This window comes from Bubalus kerabau, chromosome 8 (genome assembly GCF_029407905.1).
Source record: "Bubalus kerabau isolate K-KA32 ecotype Philippines breed swamp buffalo chromosome 8, PCC_UOA_SB_1v2, whole genome shotgun sequence".
NCBI classification, from domain to species: Eukaryota; Metazoa; Chordata; class Mammalia; order Artiodactyla; family Bovidae; genus Bubalus; species Bubalus kerabau.
The window spans coordinates 55,399,899-55,422,283 of record NC_073631.1 but is presented as its reverse complement, the minus strand read 5'-3'; the positions used below and the strand labels follow the sequence as shown (position 1 = coordinate 55,422,283).

General features: G+C 39.1%; 1 protein-coding gene across 1 annotated transcript in view; it reads left to right on the top strand.

Moving 5' to 3' along the window:
- TES (testin LIM domain protein) overlaps positions 1 to 22,385 on the top strand; it is a 62,769-nt gene that overhangs the window by 23,053 nt on the left and 17,331 nt on the right. The window contains exon 2 of the mRNA XM_055590315.1: positions 13,744 to 13,829. Within this exon, the coding sequence (XP_055446290.1) occupies positions 13,744 to 13,829 (86 nt within the window). The remainder of the gene's footprint in view (positions 1 to 13,743; positions 13,830 to 22,385) is intronic.

Sequence of the window (22,385 nt, the reverse complement as noted above, 5' to 3'; positions counted from 1 at the left end):
TCCTCAACTCTACTTACATCCTTCTTCTGTCACGGGCTTCAAATACGGTGTCCCTTCTGCTTTGAATGTACTTCCTCCTTCTCTTTACTGAGTTAGATGTTCATCCTTTCCAGCTTATTTCGTGGATCACTTGTTCAAAAGATCTTTCCCATCCTCCCTGATTGATTCATGGTGTCTATATAGGTTTCAAAGTCATCTCCATTGAGAGGCATTGCAGGAGGCTTGGGGCTTGTAGTCCTTTTCCTTGAAGCAGAAATGAGCTAGGGAATCTCTTTGGAAAATGGAAGGGCTCCCACTGGACACCCTATAGAGTCTGCCCCAGCAGCACTGCTGCTGCTGCTGCTGCTAAGTCGCTTCAGTCGTGTCCGACTCTGTGCGACCCCAGAGATGGCAGCCCACGAGGCTCCCCCGTCCCTGGGATTCTCCAGGCAAGAACATTGGAGTGGGTTGCCATTTCCTTCTCCAGTCATGAAAGTGAAAAGTGAAAGTGAAGACGCTCAGTCTTATCTGACTCTTAGTGACCCCATGGACTGCAGCCCACCAGGCTCCTCCATCCATGGGACTCTCCAGGAAAGAGTACTGGAGTGGGGTGCCATTGCCTTCTCCGGCCGCAGCAGCACAGTAGAGCACAAGTCAGACACTGGGTTTTAGGTTAGTTTGCTGTTGACTGGCCGTGTAACCAGCAGCAAATCATCTCCTCTAAATTTTGGTTTCCTGATTTCTTATATCAAGGGGATATCTAGGCTTGTCCAGCACAAAAAATATGTGGACACTTTAAAAGAGTAGATGTTCATGGAACACCACCAGTTCTAATAGCTCTCATGAATAAATGGATAACAATTTTAAGAATATTAAAAAGCAGGTAGTAAAGAAACAAATTGCCCCTTTCCAAGGCTGACATCCCCAAGAAAAAGAAATGCAAAAAGGCCTTACAAATAGCTGAGAAAAGAAGAGAAGCTAAAGGCAAAGGAGAAAAGGAAAGATATACCCATTTCAGTGCAGAGTTCCAAAGAATAGCAAGGAGAGATAAGAAAGCCTTCCTCAGCAATCAGTGCAAAGAAATAGAGGAAAACAATAGAATGGGAAAGTCTAGAGATCTATCTCCTCAAGAAAATTAGAGATACCAAGGGAACATTTCATGTAAAGATGAGCACAATAAAGGACAGAAATGGTATGGACCTAACAGAGCAGAAGCTATTAAGAGGTGGCAAGAATACACAGAAGAACTATACAAAAAAGATCTTCATGACCCAGATAACCATGATGGTGCGATCACTCACCTAGAGCCAGATATTCTGGAATGCAAAGTCAAGTGAGCCTTAGGAAGCATCACTATGAACAAAACTAGTGGAGGTGATGGAATTCCAGTTGAGCTATTTCAAATCCTTAAAGATGATGCTGTGAAAGTGCTGCACTCAATATGCCAGCAAATCTGGAAGGCTCAGCAGTGGCCACAGAACTGGAAAAGGTCAGTTTTCATTCCAGTCCCAAAGAAAGGCAATGCCAAAGAATGTTCAAACTACCACACAGTTGCACTTATCTCACATGCTAGTAAAGTAATGTTCAAAATTCTCCAAGCCAGGCTTCAGCAGTACGTGAACCGTGAACTCCCAGATGTTCAAGCTGGATTTAGAAAAGGCAGAGGAACCAGAGATCAAATTGCCAACTTCCATTGGATCATCAAAAAAGCAAAAGAGTTCCAGAAAAACATCTACTTCTGCTTCATTGACTATGCCAAAGTCTTTGACTGTGTGGATCACCACAAACTGTGGAAAATTTGTTAAGAGATGGAAATACCAGACCACCTTACCTGCTTCCTGAGAAATCTGTATGCAAGTCAAGAAGCAACACTTAAAACTGGACATGGAACAATAGACTGATTTCAAATTGGGAAAGGAGTATGTCAAGGCTACATATTGTCACCCTGCTTATTTAACTTATATGCAGAGTACATCATGAGAAATGCTGGACTGGATGACGCTCAAGCTGGAATCGAGATTGCCAGGAGAAATACCAATACCCTCAGATATGCAGATGACACCACCCTTATGGCAGAAAGCGAAGAACTAAAGAGCCTCTTAATGAAGGTGAAAGAGGAGAGTGAAAAGTTGGCTTAAAACTCAACATTCAATAACAACGATCATGGCATCCGGTCCCATCATTTCATGGCAAACAGATGGGGAAACAGTGGAAACAGTGACAAACTTTATTTTGGGGGGCTCCAAAATTACTGCAGATGGTGACTGCAGCCATGAAATTAAAAGACACTTAGTCCTTGGAAGAAAAACTGTGACCACCTAGACAGCATATTAAAAAGCAGAGACATTAATTGACCAACACAGGTCTCTTTCTAGTCAAAGCTTTGGTTTTTCCAGTACTTATGTATGGATGTGTGAGTTGGACTATAAAGAAAGCTGAGCGCTGAAGAATTGATGCTTTTGAACTGTGGTGTTGGAGAAGACTCTTGAGAGTTCCTTGGACTGCAAGGAGATACAACCAGGCTATCCTAAAGGAAATCACTCCTGAATATTCATTGGAAGGACTGATGCTGAAGCTGAAACTCCAATATTTTGGCCACTTGATGCAAAGAACCAACTCATTTGAAAAGACCCTGATGGTGGGAAAGATTGAAGGCGGGAGGAGAAGGGGACAACAGAGGATGAGATAGTTGGATGGCATCACCGACGTGATGGACATGAGTTTGAGTAGGCTCCAGGAGTTGGTGATGGACAAGGAAGCCTGGCGTGCTGCAGTCCATGGGATCGCAAAGAGTGGGACATGACTGAGCGACTGAACTGAACTGAACTGAACGGATGCCTTCAAGGCACTTGCAATCTAATGTGCTTTCCAGACTGGCACTGAATTCTCCCAGCATCCAAATATCAGCCACATGTTTATTCAAAAAACTACTCTATGTAACGTATCAAGCCCTTTGAGACACTTAGGAGAAACCCTCTTATATGGTCAATACTCGCTGAAATTTACAATCAACAAATTACACAAGTACATAAACATAAGCATTACCTGTTACATGGTAATTAATACTGCAGGGTAAGTAAGTGCTGCAGAAGTTTTTCCAGGAATTCACAGGAGGGGTGTAGTAGTTAGTCATGATGCAGTGAGTAAAAGTAAAATTTTAAAGGCTAATTGTCATTTCCAAACTTAAATTACTTGAGTAATTTTAAATATCTGGAACTGTGAAAAGGAGCTGGACAGGACTGAGCAACTGAACTGACTGAAGGCTGACTTTGTAAATCAGCAATGAGCTACAGCAATGAGTTCTTAGTATAAAACCTCTGCTAACTGATTGAGGTTCTAGTTATATTAGCTGAGCTTCCAAGTTTCATTCAGAAATACAGAATGAGGTGGCATTGGTCTAGTATGTTTCTGATATTTTAGACCAGTATTGCTCAAACCAGATGATTCATATTTGAAGGCAGGCAAGAATTTGTTTAGGTGGCCATTTAACTTAGAGGCAGAATCATACTTAGTTCTCCATATTATATAAGCCAGTAAACATTTGTTTCAGGATTTTATACACACCTACAAACATATAAGTTTGTATGTGTGTGCATATTCTCTTTCCTGAGATAAAATGTATTTCTTTTTTAATTTATTTAATTGGAGGCTAATTACATTATTGTATTGGTTTTGCCATACATTGACATGAATCCACCACGGGTGTACATGTGTTCCCTATCCTGAACCCCCCTCCCACCTCCTTCCCCATCCCATCCCTTTGGGTCATCCCAGTGCACCAGCCCAGAGCAGCATCTCATTCATCGAACCTGGACTGGCGATTCATTTCACATATGATAATATACATGTTTCAATGCCGTTCTCCCAAATCATCCCACCCTCGCCCTCTCCCCACAGAGTCCAAAAGACTATTCTATACATCTGTGTCTCTTCTGCTGTCTTGCATACAGGGTTATCGTTACCATCTTTCTAAATTCCATATATATGTGTTATTATACTGTATTGGTGTTTTTCTTTCTGGCTTACTTCACTCTGTTATAATAGGCTCCAGTTTCATCCACCTCATTAGAACTGATTCAAATGCATTCTTTTTAATGGCTGAGTAATACTCCATTGTGTATATGTACCTCAGCTTTCTTATCCATTCGTCTGCTGATGGACATCTAGGTTGCTTCCATGTCCTGGCTATTATAAACAGTGCTGCGATGAACATTGGGGTACACGTGTCTCTTTCCCTTCTGGTTTCCTCAGTGTGTATGCCCAGCAGTGGGATTGCTGGATCATAAGGCAGTTCTATTTCCAGTTTTTTAAGGAATTTCCACACTGTTCCCCATAGTGGCTGTACTAGTTTGCATTCCCACTAACAGTGTAAGAGGGTTCCCTTTTCTCCACACCCTCTCCAGCATTTATTGCTTGTAGACTTTTGGATCGCAGCCATTCTGACTGGTGTGAAATGGTACCTCATTGTGGTTTTGATTTGCATTTCTCTGATAATGAGTGATGTTGAGCATCTTTTCATGTGTTTGTTAGCCATCTGTATGTCTTCTTTAGAAAAATGTCTATTTAGTTCTTTGGCCCATTTTCTGATTGGGCCATTTATTTATCTGGAATTGAGCTGCAGCAGTTGCTTGTATATTTTTGAGATTCATTCTTTGTAAGTTGCTTCATTTGCTATTATTTTCTCCCATTCTGAAGGCTGTCTTTTCACGTTGCTTAGAGTTTCCTTTGTTGTGCAGAAGCTTTTAATTTTAATTAGGTCCCATTTGTTTATTTTTGCTTTTACTTCCAATATTCTGGGAGGTGGATCATAGAAGATCCTGCTGTGATTTATGTTGGAGAGTGTTTTGCCTATATTCTCCTCTAGGAGTTTTATAGTTTCTGGTCTTACGTTTAGATCTTTAATCCATTTGGAGTTTATTTTTGTGTATGGTGTTAGAAAGTGTTCTAGTTTTATTCTTTTACAAATGGTTGACCAGTTTTCCCAGCACCACTTGTTGAAGAGATTGTCTTTTCTCCATTGTATATTCTTGCCTTCTTTGTCAAAGATAAGGTGTCTACAGGTGCATGGATTTATCTCTGGGCTTTCTATTTTGTTCCATTGATCTAAATTTCTGTCTTTGTGCCAGTACCATACTGTCTTGATGACTCTGGCTTTGTAGTAGAGCCTGAAGTCAGGCAGGTTGATTCCTCCAGTTCCATTCTAATTTCTCAAGATTGCTTTGGCTATTCGAGGTTTTTGGTATTTCCATAAAAATTGTGAAATTATTTGTTCTAGCTCTGTGAAGAATACCGTTGGTAGCTTGATAGGGATTGCATTGAATCTATAGATTGCTTTGGGTAGTATACTCATTTTCACTATATTGATTCTTCCAATCCATGAGCATGGTATATTTCTCCATCTGTTAGTGTCCTCTTTGATTTCTTTCACCAGTGTTTTGTAGTTTTCTATATATAGGTTTTTTGTTTCTTTAGGTAGATATATTCCTAAGTATTTTACTCATTTCATTGCAGTGGTGAATGGAATTGTTTCCTTAATTTCTTTCTATTTTCTCATTATTAGTGTATAGGAATGCATTTCTGTGTGTTAATTTTATATCCTGCAACTTTACTAAATTCATTGATTAGCTCTAGTTATTTTCTGGTGGAGTCTTTAGGGTTTTCTATGTAGAGGATCATGTCATCTGCAAACAGTGAGAGTTTTACTTCTTCTTTTCCAGTTTCGATTCCTTTTATTTCTTTTTCTGCTCTGATTGCTGTGGCCAGAACTTCCAAAACTATGTTGAATAGTAGTGGTGAGAGTGGGCACCCTTGTCTTATTCCTGACTTTAGGGGAATTGTTTCAGTTTTTCACCATTGAGGATAATGTTTGCTGTGGGTTTGTCATATATAGCTTTTATTATGTTGAAGTATGTTCCTTCTATTCCTGCTTTCTGGAAGGTTTTTATCATAAATGGATGTTGAATTTTGTCAGAGGCTTTCTCTGCATCTATTGAGATACTCATATGGTTTTATTTTTCAGTTTGTTAATGTGGTATATTACATTGATTGATTTATGGATATTGAAGAATCCTTGCATCCCTGGGATAAAGCCCACTTGGTCATCTTTTTAATGTGTTGTTGGATTCTGTTTGCTAGAATTTTGTTAAGGATTTTTGCATCTATGTTCATCAGTGATATTGGCCTGTAGTTTTCTTTTTTTGTGGCATCTTTGTCAGGTTTTGGTATTAGGGTGATGGAGGCCTCATAGAATGAGTTAGGAAGTTTACCTTCCTCTGCAGTTTTCTGGAAGAGTTTGAGTAGGATAGGTGTTAGCTCTTCTCTAAATTTTTGGTAGAATTTGGCTGTGAAGCCATCTGGTCCTGGGCTTTTGTTTGCTGGAAGATTTCTGATTACAGTTTCAATTTCCATACTTATGATGGGTCTGTTAAGATTTTCTATTTCTTCCTGGTTCAGTTTTGGAAACTTGTGCTTTTCTAAAAATTTGTCCATTTCTTCCCCATTGTCCATTTTATTGGCATATAGTTGCTGATAGTAGTCTCTTATGATCCTTTGTATTTCTGTGTTGTCTGTTGTGATCTCTCCATTTTCATTTCTAATTGTATTGATTTGATTTTTCTCTCTTTGTTTCTTGGTGAGTCTGGCTGATGGTTTGTCAGTTTTATTTATCTTCTCAAAGAACCAGCTTTTGGCTTTGTTGATTTTTGCTATGGTCTCTTTTGTTTCTTTTGCCTTTATTTCTGCCCTAATTTTTAAGATTTCTTTCCTTCTACTAACCCTGGGGTTCTTCATTTCTTCCTTTTCTAGTTGCTGTAGGTGTAGAATTAGGTTATTTATTTGACTTTTTTCCTGTTTCTTGAGGTAAGCCTGTATTGCTATGCACCTTCCCCTTAGCACTGCTTTTACAGTGTCCCACAGGTTTTGGGTTGTGTTTTCATTTTCATTTGTTTCTATGCATATTTTGATTTTGTTTTTGATTTCTTCTGTGATTTGTTGGTTATTCATCAGCGTGTTGTTCAGCCTCCATATGTTGGAATTTTTAATAGTTTTTCTCCTGTAATTGAGATCTAATCTTACTGCATTGTGGTCAGAAAAGATGTTTGTAATGATTTCAATTTTTTTGAATTTACCAAGGCTAGACTTATGGCCCAGGATGTGATCTATCCTGGAGAAGGTTACGTGTGTGCTTGAGAAAAAGGTGAAATTCATATAATTGTTATATCTTCTTCCTCCATTGATCCTTTGATCATTATGTAGTGTCCTTCTTTGTCTCTTTTCACAGCCTTTGTTTTAAAGTCTTATTTTATCTGATATGAGTATTGCTCCTCCTGCTTTTTCTTTGGTCTCTATTTGCGTGGAAAATCTTTTTCCAGCCCTTCATTTTCAGTCTGTTTGTGTCCCTTGTTTTGAGGTGGGTCTCTTGTAGACAGCATATATAGGCGTCTTGGTTTTATATCCATTCAGCCAGTCTTTGTCTTTTGGTTGGGGCATTCAACCCATCTACGTTTAAGGTAATTATTGATAAGTATGGTCCCGTCGCCATTTACTTTATTGTTTTCGGTTCGAGTTTATACACCCTTTCTGTGTTTCCTGTCTAGAGAAGATCCTTTAGCATTTGTTGGAGAGCTGGTTTGGTGGTGCTGAATTCTCTCAGCTTTTGCTTGTCTGTAAAGCTTTTGATTTCTCCTTCATATTTGAATGAGATCCTTGCTGGGTACAGTAATCTGGGCTGTAGGTTATTTTCTTTCATCACTTTAAGTATGTCCTGCCATTCCCTCCTGGCCTGAAGAGTTTCTATTGAAAGATCAGCTGTTATCCTTATGGGAATTCCCTTGTATGTTATTTGTTGTTTTTCCCTTGCTGCTTTTAATATTTGTTCTTTGTGTTTGATCTTTGTTAATTTGATTAATATGTGTCTTGGGGTGTTTCACCTTGGGTTTATCCTGTTTGGGACTCTCTGGGTTTCTTGGACGTGGGTGATTATTTCCTTCCCCATTTTAGGGAAGTTTTCAACTATTATCTTCTCAAGTATTTTCTCATGGTCTTTCTTTTTGTCTTCTTTGAGATTGTCCTCATTTCTTTTAATTCGTTTTTCTTTTTTCCTCTCTGATTCATTTATTTCTACCATTCTATCTTGTACCTCAATTATCCTATCTTCTGCCTCCATTATTCTACTGTTGGTTCCCTGCAGAGTGTTTTTGATCTCATTTATTGCATTATTCATTTATATATTGACTCTTTTTTATTTCTTCTAGGTCCTTGTTAAAGCTTTCTTACATCTTTTCAATCCTTGTCTCCAGGCTATTTATCTGTAACTCCATTTTGTTTTCAAGATTTTGGATCATTTTCACTACCATTATTCAGAATTCTTTATCAGGTAGATTCCCTATCTCTTCCTCTTTTGTTTGGTTTGGTGGGCATTTATCCTGTTTCTTTGCCTTCTGGGTATTCCTCTGTCTCTTCATCTTGTTTATATTGCTGTGTTTGGGGTGGCCTTTCCATATTCTTGGCGTTTGTGGAGTTCTCTTTATTGTGGAGTTTCCTTGCTGTGGATGGGGTTGAACGGGTGGCGTCTGTTTAGGGAAGCTTGTGTCGGTGTTCTGGTAGATGGAGCTGGATTTCTTCTCTCTGGAGTGCAGTGAAGTGTCCAGTAATGTGTTATGAGATGTCAGTGGGTTTGGTGTGACTTTGGGCAGCCTGTATATTGAAGCTCAGGGCTCTGTGTTCTGGTGTTGCTGGAGAATTTGCATGGTATGTCTTGCTCTGGAACTTGTTGGCCTTTGGGTGGTGCTTGGTTTCAGTGTAGGTATGGAGGCATTTGATGAGCTCCTATCGATTAATGTTCCCTGGAGTCAGGAGTTCTCTGGTGTTCTCAGGATTTGAACTTGAGCCTCCTGCCTCTGGTTTTCAGTCTTATTCTTACAGTAGCCTCAGGACTTGTCCAACTATATAGCACCGATGGTAAAACATCTAGGTTAAAGATGAAAAGTTTCTCCACAGTGAGGGACACTCGGAAAGGTTCACAGAGTTACATGGAGAAGAGGGAAGAAGGAGATAGAGGTGACCAGGAGGAGAAGAGGGGGAATCAAAAGAGGAGAGAGCAAGCTAGCCAGTAATCACTTCCTTATGTGCGCTCCACAGTCTGGACCGCTCAGAGATGTTCACGGAGTTCACAGAGAAGAGAAGAGGGAGGAAGGAGACAGAGGTGGCCAGGAGGATAAAGGGGGGAATCAAAAGAAGAGAGACAGATCCAGCCAGTAATCAGTTCCCTAAGTGTGCGCCACCTTCCAGAACACACAAAGAGATTCACAGAGTTGGGTAGAGAAGAAAAGTGGAGGAGGAGATAGAGGCAACCTGGTGGAGAAAAAGGAGAATCAGAACGGGGAGAGAGCAATCAGGCCAGTGATCTCGCTCCCTCGTAAAAATGGGTACTGAAGATCGGGTTCTTAAAGGTACAAAGTTGATAACAAATACCAAAAAAGCAAAGATTAAAAATCTAAAGTAGAAGTTAGATTCTCAAAAATACAATATTAAAGAAAAAAACAAAGTCACAAAAATTATAAAATATATATGTATATGAAGTTTGCTTTAAAAAATAGGGTCTTTTTTTTGCAAAGTAATAGGTTATAAAATGAAAATTAAAGGGGTAATAGAGGACCTAAAAATAAAATTTTTTTTTAATTTAAAAAATGATAATAGTAAAAATATATCTTGGACTTTCTCTGGTGTTGTGGACAGTGTGGGGTCAGTTCATTCTCAAATAGTTCCTTGATCTGGCTTATACTTCTCAAGATCTATAGGCCCCTTCCTATGTAGTTGGTGCTAACTACAGAGTTTTAATCTATTGCACCTGTCTCTTCCAAGGCAGTTCCCTCTGTTTGTTTTAGCTTCTTCTGTTTGCTGGTCTCTTCAGTGTCTAATTTCTACCCTGACACAAGGGGGTGGTGGTGGGCACTTTTTTTAGACTCACTTGTTCAGTCATGCTGTGGGGAGGGAGGGACGCTGCAAACAAATAACACTGGCGGGTGCTCGCAGTGTCTTGGCCACACTGGGTTTGCCCCCACTCACAGCCTTATGGCAGAAAGTGAAGAGGAACTAAAAAACCTCTTGATGAAAGTGAAAGAGGAGAGTGAAAAAGTTGGCTTAAAGCTCCACATTCAGAAAACGAAGATCATGGCATACAGTCCCATCACTTCATGGCAAATAGATGGGGAAACAGTGGAAACAGTGTCAGACTTTATTTTTCTGGGCTCCAAAATCACTGCAGATTGTGACTGCAGCCATGAAATTAAAAGATGCTTACTCATGTTAAAAAGCAGAGACATTACTTTGCCAACAAAGGTCCATCTAGTCAAGCCTATGGTTTTTCCAATGGTCATGTATGGATATGAGAGTTGGACTGTGAAGAAAGCTGAGCACCGAAGAATTGATGCTTTTGAACTGTGGTGTTGGAGAAGACTCTTGAGAGTCCCTTGGACTGCAAGGAGATCCAACCAGTCCATCCTAAAGGAGATCAGTCCTGGGTGTTCTTTGGAAGGACTGATGCTAAAAACTCCAATACTTTGGCCACCTCTTGCAAAGAGTCAACTCATTGGAAAAGACCCTGATTCTGGAAGGGATTGGGGGCAGGAGGAGAAGGGGATGACAGAGGGTGAAATGGTTGGATGGCATCACCGACTCGATGGACATGAGTTTGAGTGAACTCCGGGAGTTGGTGATGGACAGGGAGGCCTGGCATGCTGCAGTTCATGGGGTCACAAAGAGCTGGATACAAATGAGCGACTGAACTGAATGGCGTGTGTGCTTTCTCTGTCTACACTGTTTAGGCTCTAGGTTGCTCTGCCGGGAACTGTCTGAGGCTGGCCCTGGGTTGTATGCACTTCCCAGGTCTAAGCCGCTCAGTTCAGGTACTTGAATCCTCCACAAAGGCACAGACTTCGTTGGGCCTGCGTTTGTGCCCTTCCCAGGTCTGAGCAGCTCAAGTGACCAGGTGCTTGGCGAGAACGACTGCGACTTATGGCCTCCCCCTGTCCCTGCCGCTCGGTTTTCTGGGTGTACAACCAGTGCACCTTCTCAGGTGTGCTGTGTGTCTCTTCTGGGGAGCTGATCTCTGGCTGCGACCCTCCCGGCGGATGTCGACCATCCAGAATCTCAAGAAGTCTTGGTTAGCAACGAAGCCTGCTTGCAGTTTGGTAGATGATGCTCTCTGGGGCCACGATTGCCCCCTTCCGGCTCTGGCTGCCCTCACCTGCCTCTCTGGCGGGGGATGGGCCAGTCCGCAGCCGGCTAGCTCTGCTCAGTCCTTTGTTCTGTGAGCAGGCCTGGCAGTGTCTTAGGTTAGGGCTTTTCTCGGGATAGCTATCCCACAGTCTGGTTTGCTATCTAAAGTTAGTTGCCTCAGATTGCCCTCGGGGCATTCAGGCCTGGTCCTTACTCTAAGCAATGCAGCCCGCACCTCCCTGCCCAGACCCTGCTTGCTAGTGGCAGATGTGGGCATCTGCAGGTGTCTGCGGCTGTGCTGGGAGTTACCATTGGGCACGTAATCTGTGGGTTTTCATTATTTATTTATTTTTCCTCCCGGTTATGTTCCCCTCTGAGGTTCCAAGGCTCACCACAGACTCGCCAGTGAGAGTGTTTCCTGGTGTTTGGAAACGTCTCTCTTTTTTAAGACTCCCTTCCCCAGACAGATCTCTGTCCCTACCTCTTTTGTCTCTCTTTTTATCTTTTATATTTTTTCCTACCTCCTTTCAAAGACAATGGGCTGCTTTTCTGGGTGCCTGATGTCCTCTGCCAGCATTCAGAAGTTGTTTTGTGAAATTTACTCAGCGTTCAAATGTTTTTTCAATGAATTTGTGGGAGAGAAAGTGGTTTCCCCATCCTATTCCTCCGCCATCTTAGGACCACCTCAAAATGTATTTCTCACTGTGAGTTTAGAACCAGCTGATTTAAGCTGAGCTATGTGATTAAGCCTTAATAATATAATCTTAATTTTCATCTGAGATTCAGTTTAGCAGGAGATACATGGAACATAGTATGAGGCAAATCCATATACCAGACAGATTCAGGATCGTTACCTCTCCTGTAATGGAAAACTAGAAGGGGCTGGAAAAATAATTGGCCTTTTTAGATTTGCTGTTCATTTTACTATGAGTATTGTAGTGGAGAAAAAACTCTTTAATTATGTTAATCGCAAAAGACCAGTAAACTAAAATAGCTAGAATCTGTCTTTTGGTAATCCATTTTATTTCTGTACTGTGAACTATAATGATAAGTGACAAGAGAATAATTTGATTCTTTCAAAAAAAAAAACAAGTGGCTAGTGTTAAAATGTACAATTTAGAGAATTTTTAATCTTTTGAAAATGGTAATGGAGATATGGCAAAGGTAATAAAGCGTAGTTAATGCTGGACAGATTTTTATCAATTTTAGCAAATATTCTTGAAATGTTTTTTAAAGTCTAACTTTAAAAATCGTAGGTTCTCCTAAGCAGCTGGGTAGACCAGCTGGTTTTGAATATGCCCTTAGTTATGTAAAAGGATGTGGTAAAATTCTTAAGAAAAAAGGAAGGGCTTCATTTAAACTTCATGGACTGATCAAGCTGATCTCTCATGGAACAAGTTACAATGTGTTTTGTTTTGTTTTAAATTTTTTAATTGAAGGATAGTTGCTTTACAGAATTTTGTGGTTTTGATTGCAGTGACAAACACAACTTGGTAAAGCTACAAAAGGGAGCCATTGAAAAAAATCTCTTGTCTGACTTGTAACACTCACTCCAGACACTAAACAGTAACAAATCTGTCAGCAGTCAGTGATATGAAGAATCGAAGCACTGGTGATTTGTTGATGTGCTGAAGCAAAGCTAGTTGATCTTTTTCACTCTAATACCAGTAGTTGGGTACAGAGCTTATATTGCCTTCTGGTGTCCTTCCCTCATCTGTACCCCTCCTCTTTTGCTTATTAAGTCATGTCTCAGCAGTTCCTGAGAATTACTGTTAATATGGTAGAAGGGAAAAAAATGGTTTGCTATATAAGGGCAATAGTACAATCCCTGCACCCCTATCTAGGGCCTAAGAGCACAGACCTTGGAATCAGACCTGGAGTCAGATCTCTCGTACACCATTTATTAACACGTTGATCTTAAGTAAGCTCTGTGGCCTCTCAGAGTTTCAGTTGTCATCTCTTAAGATGGAGAATAGAATTGCCTACTTTATAAGTATTTTATGAGGTCTGTAAAATTTCAGTGAGATAAGTGCTCATCTCTATCCCTGTCATTCAGTATGTTTGTTGTTGCTATTATTATTATATTTATCAAAAATAAAATAATAATATTAAATCAATATTTAAATAATTAAAACAATATTTCCCCAAATTATTTGCATATTCCTTGTTTGCCAAAAAATATGTCATTTGGGGCCAGGCTTGCTTTCCAAGCTCTGGCTCTTCTGACTGTTCCCTGTACCTATTATATACAGGGCATGTAGTGGCCAAAAAGATAAATTCATGACTTTTTGTGACTTTTGCAATATGTGTAGTATTATATATATGAAAAAAGCAATAAGAATACAGGGTATGTTGTGTATGCACTTGGAATCGCCATATAGCATACCTGGGTGTCATCACTGACTAAACAATGTGATACTCATGAAAGATTTGTTTGAAAGTTATATCAAGAGGAGTGGTAAATGGAATTAAAGTTGTGGTCTATTGATTTTTTAAAAGATTTTTAAAAAACATAATAGTAAATCCATGTTGTTTTCTCTTTAACAGATGGGTCTAGGTCATGAGCAAGGATTTGGAGCCCCCTGTTTAAAATGCAAAGAAAAATGTGAGGGATTCGAACTGCACTTCTGGAGGTAATGTTTTGAAAACTAAAACCACATTAGTATTTCTGCTTTTTGGCACTGCTTCCTCAGATAGTGGAGACTGCTTACAAGTTATCCATCATGGTTGATAAGTTGTGATCTATTGTATTATTTTCTAAGAAATAAGAAATAAAGCTATTCTGACTTCTTATCATTATTTGAGCTTATTGGGCTATAGTGACTGTATTTATTTGCTTGATTTATTTGCTGGTTTTCAGTTTTACTATGAGACTAAGATATTGAATATGTCTCTTCTCTGAGTGGCAAATAAGTTTATGGTAATCCTGAAAGACTATTTATTAATTGTTATTCTTTTATTAAGAATGGGCAACTATATTCTTTTATTAAAATGGACAACTATGCACATCTCATCTGTATATTTGTGATTAAACAATAAATACAATGAATTGAGTATTCATGTCCTAGTTGTCAGGAAATGGACTTGAATCTAGTTTTTTTTTTTTTTTTCCCAAAAAATTTTCAGCTGTAAATTTACTACTGAAAACCTTTGAAAAGCTTGAGTTAAAAAAAATGATAATCCGTTGCCATTGTTTTGATTTGAATCAAGTGCCTACATATGGAAGACAAATGTTAGTGGATCAAAAATGTGAATTTTTTATAGCTCTTATTTGCATGTTTTTTTTTAATCATTATTCTCTGTCATATAAACCTAAAATTGGTATTTTAAATCCATTCTTGTAAAGAACATAAATGTCGTTCATCAGTGGCTGCCAAGACCATAATGTTAGTTTATAAGTGTTCAAAGTTAGAATTAGCATATTATTGCTAGAAGAAAAAAATTAAAGTGATCAACCATACATCATTAGGACGGCACCTGACTGTTAGAATGAATCTCATTTGAGGACCACTCTTGCACTGCATATTTCCATAGGAAACATTGTAGAATAAAAAATGTCATCGGCTATAGGGTTGTATACAGTATAAGTTAAAGAGGAATGTAAAATAAAATTTGGGGTATTAAGTTTCTTTAAAAGCTCATTTATATAATAAGTTTTAGGAAACAAGGACAGTTGTTTTAAATAGTGAAGGCAAAGGAAACCTTAGCCCTCCCCCAAATAATGATACAGTTCTTTATGTGTAAGGAACTAAAATGGCCCAGGGAATTTTAAAATTGCAAGACTGTACTGCCTCTTCTTTGTGCTGCCTCTTCAAGGGACATAGCAGTTTGTGAATATGTCTGTAATATTTTGGAAAGGTAAAGTCACCAGACACAAAATAGTTGTCATGCATTAGAATATTTCAGCTCCTAATGAGAACACAGCTCTTTGTACTCAGTGGGTTTTATGGAGAGCTGCACTGCCCTCTGCTGGGCACAGTTCTTGCTTTGCAGTCTCAAATCATGCTCTTTTTAGTTTGACTATGCATTTGCCAAAACTGCTAATGAGATTTTTATTTAAAGCTCTTTCCTCAGCGATGGTATCTTTTCTCTAAAGCAGGTTAGTTTATAGTAGTTCTTATTTGCTGTATATTATTTTTGTATTGTAGATAACATCTGATATTTTCAGATAAAAATGTCAGATAAGAGCAGTGAGATGAAAATCACTTTATTTATTATCATTTTTTCATGTAGTCTCATCTCCTTATCCTCAGTATTTTCTGAGAATCTGTTAAGAACCATAAAAGACTACATCTTCTTCTGGTTGGGCTTCCCTGGTGGCTCAGAGTATAAAGCATCTGCCTGCAATGCGGGAGACCTGGGTTTGATCCCTGGGTGGGGTAGATCCCCTGGAGAAGGAAATGGCAACCCACTCCAGTATTCTTGCCTAGAAAACCCCATGGATGGAGAAGCCTGGTGGGCTACAGTCCATGGAGTTGCAAAGAGTCAGACACGACTGAGGGACCTCAGTTTCACTTTTCTTCTGGTTACTAACCACAGTGTTGGGTATGTGATGTAAGCTGTCCCAGTCATGGTACGTCATTTCCTTGTTCACACTGACTGGTCCATTTATCCATTTATGGGCACTTGACAAAAGTCACATCAGTTGAAACTCTTCCTAGAGGTGGTAGTTGTTGAATAATTTTACCCTCTAGGGACCTGCAAACGTCTTGTGTTTCTGATTGCCTCAGGTTGCTTATGAGAAACCTTATGCAAGTAAAAAGAAACAAACTCTGACTACTACCTAATTGTATTTTCATTAGCATGTTGCTGCCTGATCTCCCAGGGTCTCAGAACTCAGGCTGAGTTATTTGCTGTTCCACACACATTCACCAAGCATCTGTTATGATTTAGATATTTTGCCATGTGCTAACTCCAATACTTTGGCCACCTGATGCGAAGAGCTGACTCATTTGAAAGGACCCTGATACTGGGAGAGATCCAGGGCAGGAGGAGAAGGGGACGGCAGAGGATGAGATGGTTGGATGGCGTCACTGACTCAATGGACATCGGTTTGGGTAGACTCTGGGAGTCGGTGATGGACAGGAAGGCCTGGCGTGCTGCGGTTCATGGGGTCGCAAAGAGTCAGACACGACTGAGGGACTGAACTGAAGAAAGATAAAAGTCCCTGATCTTACCCAAAGTGTAGATATTGATTTACTAGTTTCCCTATGTTCCCTAAAGTATTTGAGAAGTTATTTATCCCCCATAATCCAGTTTTTTCCCCTACATTTTCCCTTACATAGTCTGCACAAATGATATTGGCCTCTTTATGCTGTTGGGTAGCTGCTCAACCCTCAGATCATGGCTTAAATGTTACCTCTTTAGATAAGTTTTTTGTTTTCTCTTATTCCCCATTTACATGGATTTATTCTGTTGTTGCTCTGTATTAATGTACCATGTTTCTTTCCTTCCTGATACACATTGTTCTAGGGCTTCCCAGCTGGCTCAGTGGTAAAGAATCCACCTAACAATCCAGGAGACACAAGAGACGAGGGTCCAATCTCTGAGCCGGGAAGCTCCTGGAGTAGAAAATGGCAACCCACTCCAGCATTGTCGCCTGGAGAATCCCATGGACAGAGGAGCCTGGTGGGCTACAGTCCATGGGGTCACAAAGAGTCAGATGCAACTGAACATACATACATATTCACACATGTTCATAAAAGACTAGGGCTTTGCCACAGCTTCCAGTCCAACTTGGATTTATATAGTCAGTACAAATGGTGTTATTTAGTAGTTCTGTCTTCTTCCTGGCATCAGTCCAGACACATTTCTCAGAATTTTTAATAATTCCTTGACCTTTTCACCACAGCTGGGAAGCTTGAGGGTAAGTCCCTTTGACCTCTAGATGAGCCATTTTCAGTACAGTCTTTGAAGACTTTTACAGACTTTCTAAGGCTGGTTGTCCTGAGTGTAACAAAGATTTCAGATTTGGTCCGGGGTCACAGAACTGCTGTGATTGAAATAGACATGGGGTCTCAAGTTCCTGCCCACTTAACCTCCTCCTCCATCTTCATGGTGACCCTTGACTTCTAAGACGCTTAGGGCTTCTTGGAGCACATTGTGAAAATCAGAGCCTAGTTATTCTTCACTTTTATCAGTCTGACCTTCTATGCAGCCACAAGAATGGTCTTTTGAAAATGGATACTATTGTGTACTTACCAATAGCTTAAGAATCTTAATGCTTTCCCACTGGACTTGATCCTTTGACCAAAGTCTTTGGCCTTTGATGTTAAACCTCAATATCTGTCCTCTGCTTACTCTTCCAACCTTCCTTCCATTTCAAGTACCCTATGCTTCAATTACTTAGACACATGCTGTTTCCTAAAATTTCTGTGCCTTATCTCATGTTCCCTTTGCCTGGAAAGACCCTGTAGGGTCAAACTAAAAAGAAATCTCACCACACGGAAACAAAAAGTCCTTCCTGTTCTCTTCACGTCTTGGCCCAGGCAATGTCTCTGAGAAGTCATCTTTGCTCCCTATATGAGTCAGCTCATCTTCTGTAGTAAAATACCATAGACTGGTTTCTTAATAGCAGAAATGTATTGTCTTACACTTCTGGAGACTAGAAGCCTAAGACTAAAACATGAGCATGGTTGGGTTCTGGTGAGGAACCACTTCCTGGTTTGTAGATGGCCACCTCCTGGCCGTATCCTCACATTCCCTTTTCTCTGTGTGTACATGCAGAGAGAGAATGTCTCTCTCCTCTTATTATATGGCCACCAATCTTTTCAGATTAGAACTCCACCCTTATGATCTCATTTAAGTTCTACCTCCTATAAGCTCTCCCAGTACAGTCACATCAGGGGTTAGAGCTTCAAGATATGAATTGGGGGAGGGACCCTGTTCATTCCATAGCACCCTCTTTTCCTGGTCCACACACACCCAAGTAAAGTGAATCATTTTCCCCTTTAGCACCTTGTACACTTGTAGAAATCTAGGAAATAAATGCTCAAATTTCATTTTCTTCATTGTTCGGACCTCCCCTGCTGGTGCTTTCCATTGGTGGGGCAAGGTAGCCCGTTGCCACAGTCCTTAAGTGTCTGCCTGCTAAGGCACTGCACAGGGTACTGTGCAGAGTGGGTCTAGAGAGTGAGTGGGAGAGAGCCAGCAGGCATGACTGCCTGTTCAAAGTGTGTCTCAAAGGCTGTAAAAAGCTGAAAACAAACTCTTAGACATACGAACATTTAGAGTGGGATTCATAAGTTAGCTAGCCAAAGCTCATTTTACAGATCGAACTTAAAACCCAAAGGAGTTTTTAAGAAAAGACTTATTTGAGCCTGTTTGTTCTTAGTAAGAAATACATGAACATCTTCTTTGTCGCACACCAATAAACACTTGTCTGTTGCTCCATAACAAATTACTATAAATTTAGCAGGTTAAAACAATAACTGGATGTTAATTAACTCAACATCCATTTGTGCTTTAGGTCAGAAATCTGGGCTGCTTAGCTGGATTCTCTGCTTAGGCTCCTAAAAGGCTGAAATCAGGGTGTTGGCCAGGTTGAGCTCTAAGAATCTGCCTCCAGGCTCACTCCTTAGGTAGGTAGAATTTATTTCTCTGTGATTGTAGATCTGAGGTCCCTGTTTCCTTGTTGGCTGTTAGCCAGGGGCTACTCTCAGCCTCTGGAAGCCACTCACATGGCAACCTCCAAGCCAACATAGTTGGCTTAGAATCCTTTCTGTACCTCTGATCTTTTCAAATTCCTCTTATACTCCCAGCCAGAGAACTTATTATTTTTTAAGGGCTCTTGTGATTAGATTTGGCACACCTGGATAATCTCTCCTTTTCCATATAAAGTTAACATAATAGGAGTAATACCAAGGTGAAGGTCATAGGGACTGTCTTAAAATTCTGCTTATCACAGCACTTTATTTACTTGATTGTACCTCATCCTCATAATACCTTTTGAGATAAGTGGTAGTATTCCTATTTTATATTTGAGAAGTCAAAGACCTAAGGAAAGTTAAATAACTTACTAAGGCATGGCTTATAGATGGCAGAGCTGGAATTTGGACCTACCAAAGCCTACCAAAACCTTCCTTATCACCACTTTTCTACAGGACATAACAAAAACTTGAACCCACATTCACACTCTTCTGCCCAGTGGACTGAGGACTGCACCGGCTGTGCGCCCTACCAGTGTGGCACTTTTGCAGCATAGACATGGTGGACAAAAATATTGTAACTGTGAGCTCTCCTTTTTTTCAATGTACCAGTAATTACAAAGCTAGAGGAATATAAAAGATTGAGGATACCTGATATTAATACTTATCGTATAGAAACTACTATCTTCTGGGCACACTTATAAGTAATATTTAGAAATAACAAATATTTATGAAATGCAAGACAAACCCAGGATATCAAGTTTATAGCCAATTATTTTGAAAGTAATATCATTGGAACCATAGATCATTTATTATATAAGTAATAGAATAAGTAATAAAATTATTATTTTATTTAATCCTCGATAAATCGTTTCAATAAAACAGTTGCATTTTACAAGATAAGTGTTATTTGAATAAATATAGCATACATCTCTCCAGAGAATTTCTGATTGGGTTAGAGCTGGCTGAAAACTGAAAATTCCCCACCATATATGGATTAATGCTTGTGTTGAATTCTATAACAGAGGCCCACTCTTAAGTCCATATATGTATATCCCTGTTGTAAAAGGGCAGCTTCCAACCCTTTTAAATTATTCGTTTATAGCAGTGTCATGACCATTCTGTTAAATCACTATGACTGCTGGCGGTATGTCAGAGCACTCCAGTTGCTACTACTTGCCTTGGAAAAATAATAATTTTTACAAATAGTGCTACAAAAATAACTTCTCTTTTGAGAAGCTATGAGGGATAGTTTCTTGACTGCTTTCAGCTTGAAACTATATATCTACTTTTCTGAGCAGTGCTTTTGGTAAGTTTTGTACTCTCTTGAACTTAACTCAAGAACTCTGAAGTTGTAATATAAAATTGTGAGTTAACAGTTCTGATTTGTCATGCATATTAATCTTTGCATGTGTATGTGTTAACAGCTTTTTAGGACAAATAGCCCTTCTCACCCTACATCATAGAGCTTCCCGGTCTACCAGTCTACCCTCACATCTTTTTAGAAAGTCATATAAAAAAGACTGTTTTAAACTAACGTAATTCAGAGTCTCTCCTACATTTCCCCTTCACACAACTTTAATTAACCTCCCATGGAAAATTTGGGCAGAAATGCTGTAGGGCAGTTTAGGAGATTTAGAGATATGACGGCTGTGCTAAGTACAGGAGCTGATTTAAATACTTCCCTCAAACGAATAGCTCAAATAAATTTAATAAAAATAAACTTTTTAAGCCTTACACATATCATCAAAAGTTACATGTGAATCATCTGAAGAAACATACTGTACACACCTTATAACATAGCCCCTTGCACATGGATACTCTGCTCACCTATGCCGTTTTCATTTTAAATCAGGTTGGTCTAAAACAAATTTTTAAAAGTTCCTTATTTTCTTAAATGTCCTACTCATCCTCACACTTTCTCTTAGATAAAAAATAACGGTATCTCTCTCTTCTCTAATTTCTCAACAAAATTTTCTGTTTAATAAATTTATTGACTATTTTCCAAATGACTTGAAATTTCCTAAAAGATATTTCTAAAAATTAAAAAAAAATTAATTTAAATATGGGAGATTAGAATACAAAACACTGTAGACTAAAACCCCCCCAAAATATTTTTTAAAACCTAGATAAGTAGTGGATAGTGCACCTTTCCACAAGGATAGCTCTTGGCACCTGGCCCAGATTTTATGGGTTTCTTTCTTGCCTTTTTATAGCTGTAGCTGTCCCTTTTTATTGCAGAAATGGAACTCTGGTTTTCAGAGTCCCAAACGAATGTGGTCATTCCAGCTGCTACATTGATTACGACTCTCTGGCTAAAAGAAACATCCTACCCTTCTTGAGTCACATTCTTGCCAGTTCTGTTATTGCAGGTCACAGTTTTGGAGTAAGGATGCAGATGAGCTTATATATAAGTAGGAAGCAGATGAGGCTTATATATATTGGGATTTTAAAAATGATCATCAATCAGTCATAGGTTTTCCCCACTTAGGAAACTGTTAATCAGGCATAGGCTGACTCCTTTAACTACTACTTCTTCCCTCATCACTGCGCTATCAGTGTGGTATCTTAACCTGAATTTACTTGCATAATAAAGTTATATTGGATAGGTAAATGGGTAGACAGGGAATATAGATTTTCTCAGAATGTAAATCTTCTAAGAATAACCAAGACTAATAAGAAGAAGCAGTATAGAGATGGCTAGTATGTCATTGATTAATATACTTTTTTTTATATAACATTTTCATAGTAAATACAATTTATTTAACCGTGCTACAGCTTGTCATAGTATAGTTCATGCTTTAGAAAGTCCATAGGCTTTGTTTCACTTACTCTTTTACTATTAATCCTTCAGATTTTAGAATCTTACTCTCTTTATTTCATGGCATACATGTTATACTGGTGTACACCTGGATAATAAACATTTTTAAAGGAACTCCAATATTTATCACTATCTTTGTAACATTATTACTTCCTTCTTTAGTCAGTCACTTTGCTAATACCAGGATGCATGCCATAGTTCACAGCCATATAAGGAACTATTTATATAAGAACTAAATTCCAAGCCCACCTCTTTCCCCTCAGGAAGGTGTCATTTTAAACTTGATCCAAAAGCACTGTGATAGTTTTATGAATAATTACATTGTTTTTGTTAACTGAAGAACAAGAATGAAGAACATACTGTAGTAGGATAGTATGCTCCTTTCCAGTAGATGAAAGTATGAGATAACCAGATGTAAGTCTTTTATAGCCGAACTAGAATATGCAAACTATTCAGCAAGTTATTACCAAATAAAGAATTCTGACCGATGTGTACACAAGGGAAGTATTTTGCCTCCCTACTCCACATCTCTTGACACACTATCTTTCTCTCTCTTTCTGGGACTGTATAAGTCCAATGTAATATTTTCAGTTTGCATACCTCACCTTAAGAAAAACAACATAAAAGTAAATAATTATTTAATAATTTGTTATTTGGCAAAGTGTTTAGATTGGGGTGTTTTTTTTTTTGGTAATTTTCTGATGTAGAGAAATCCAATGATT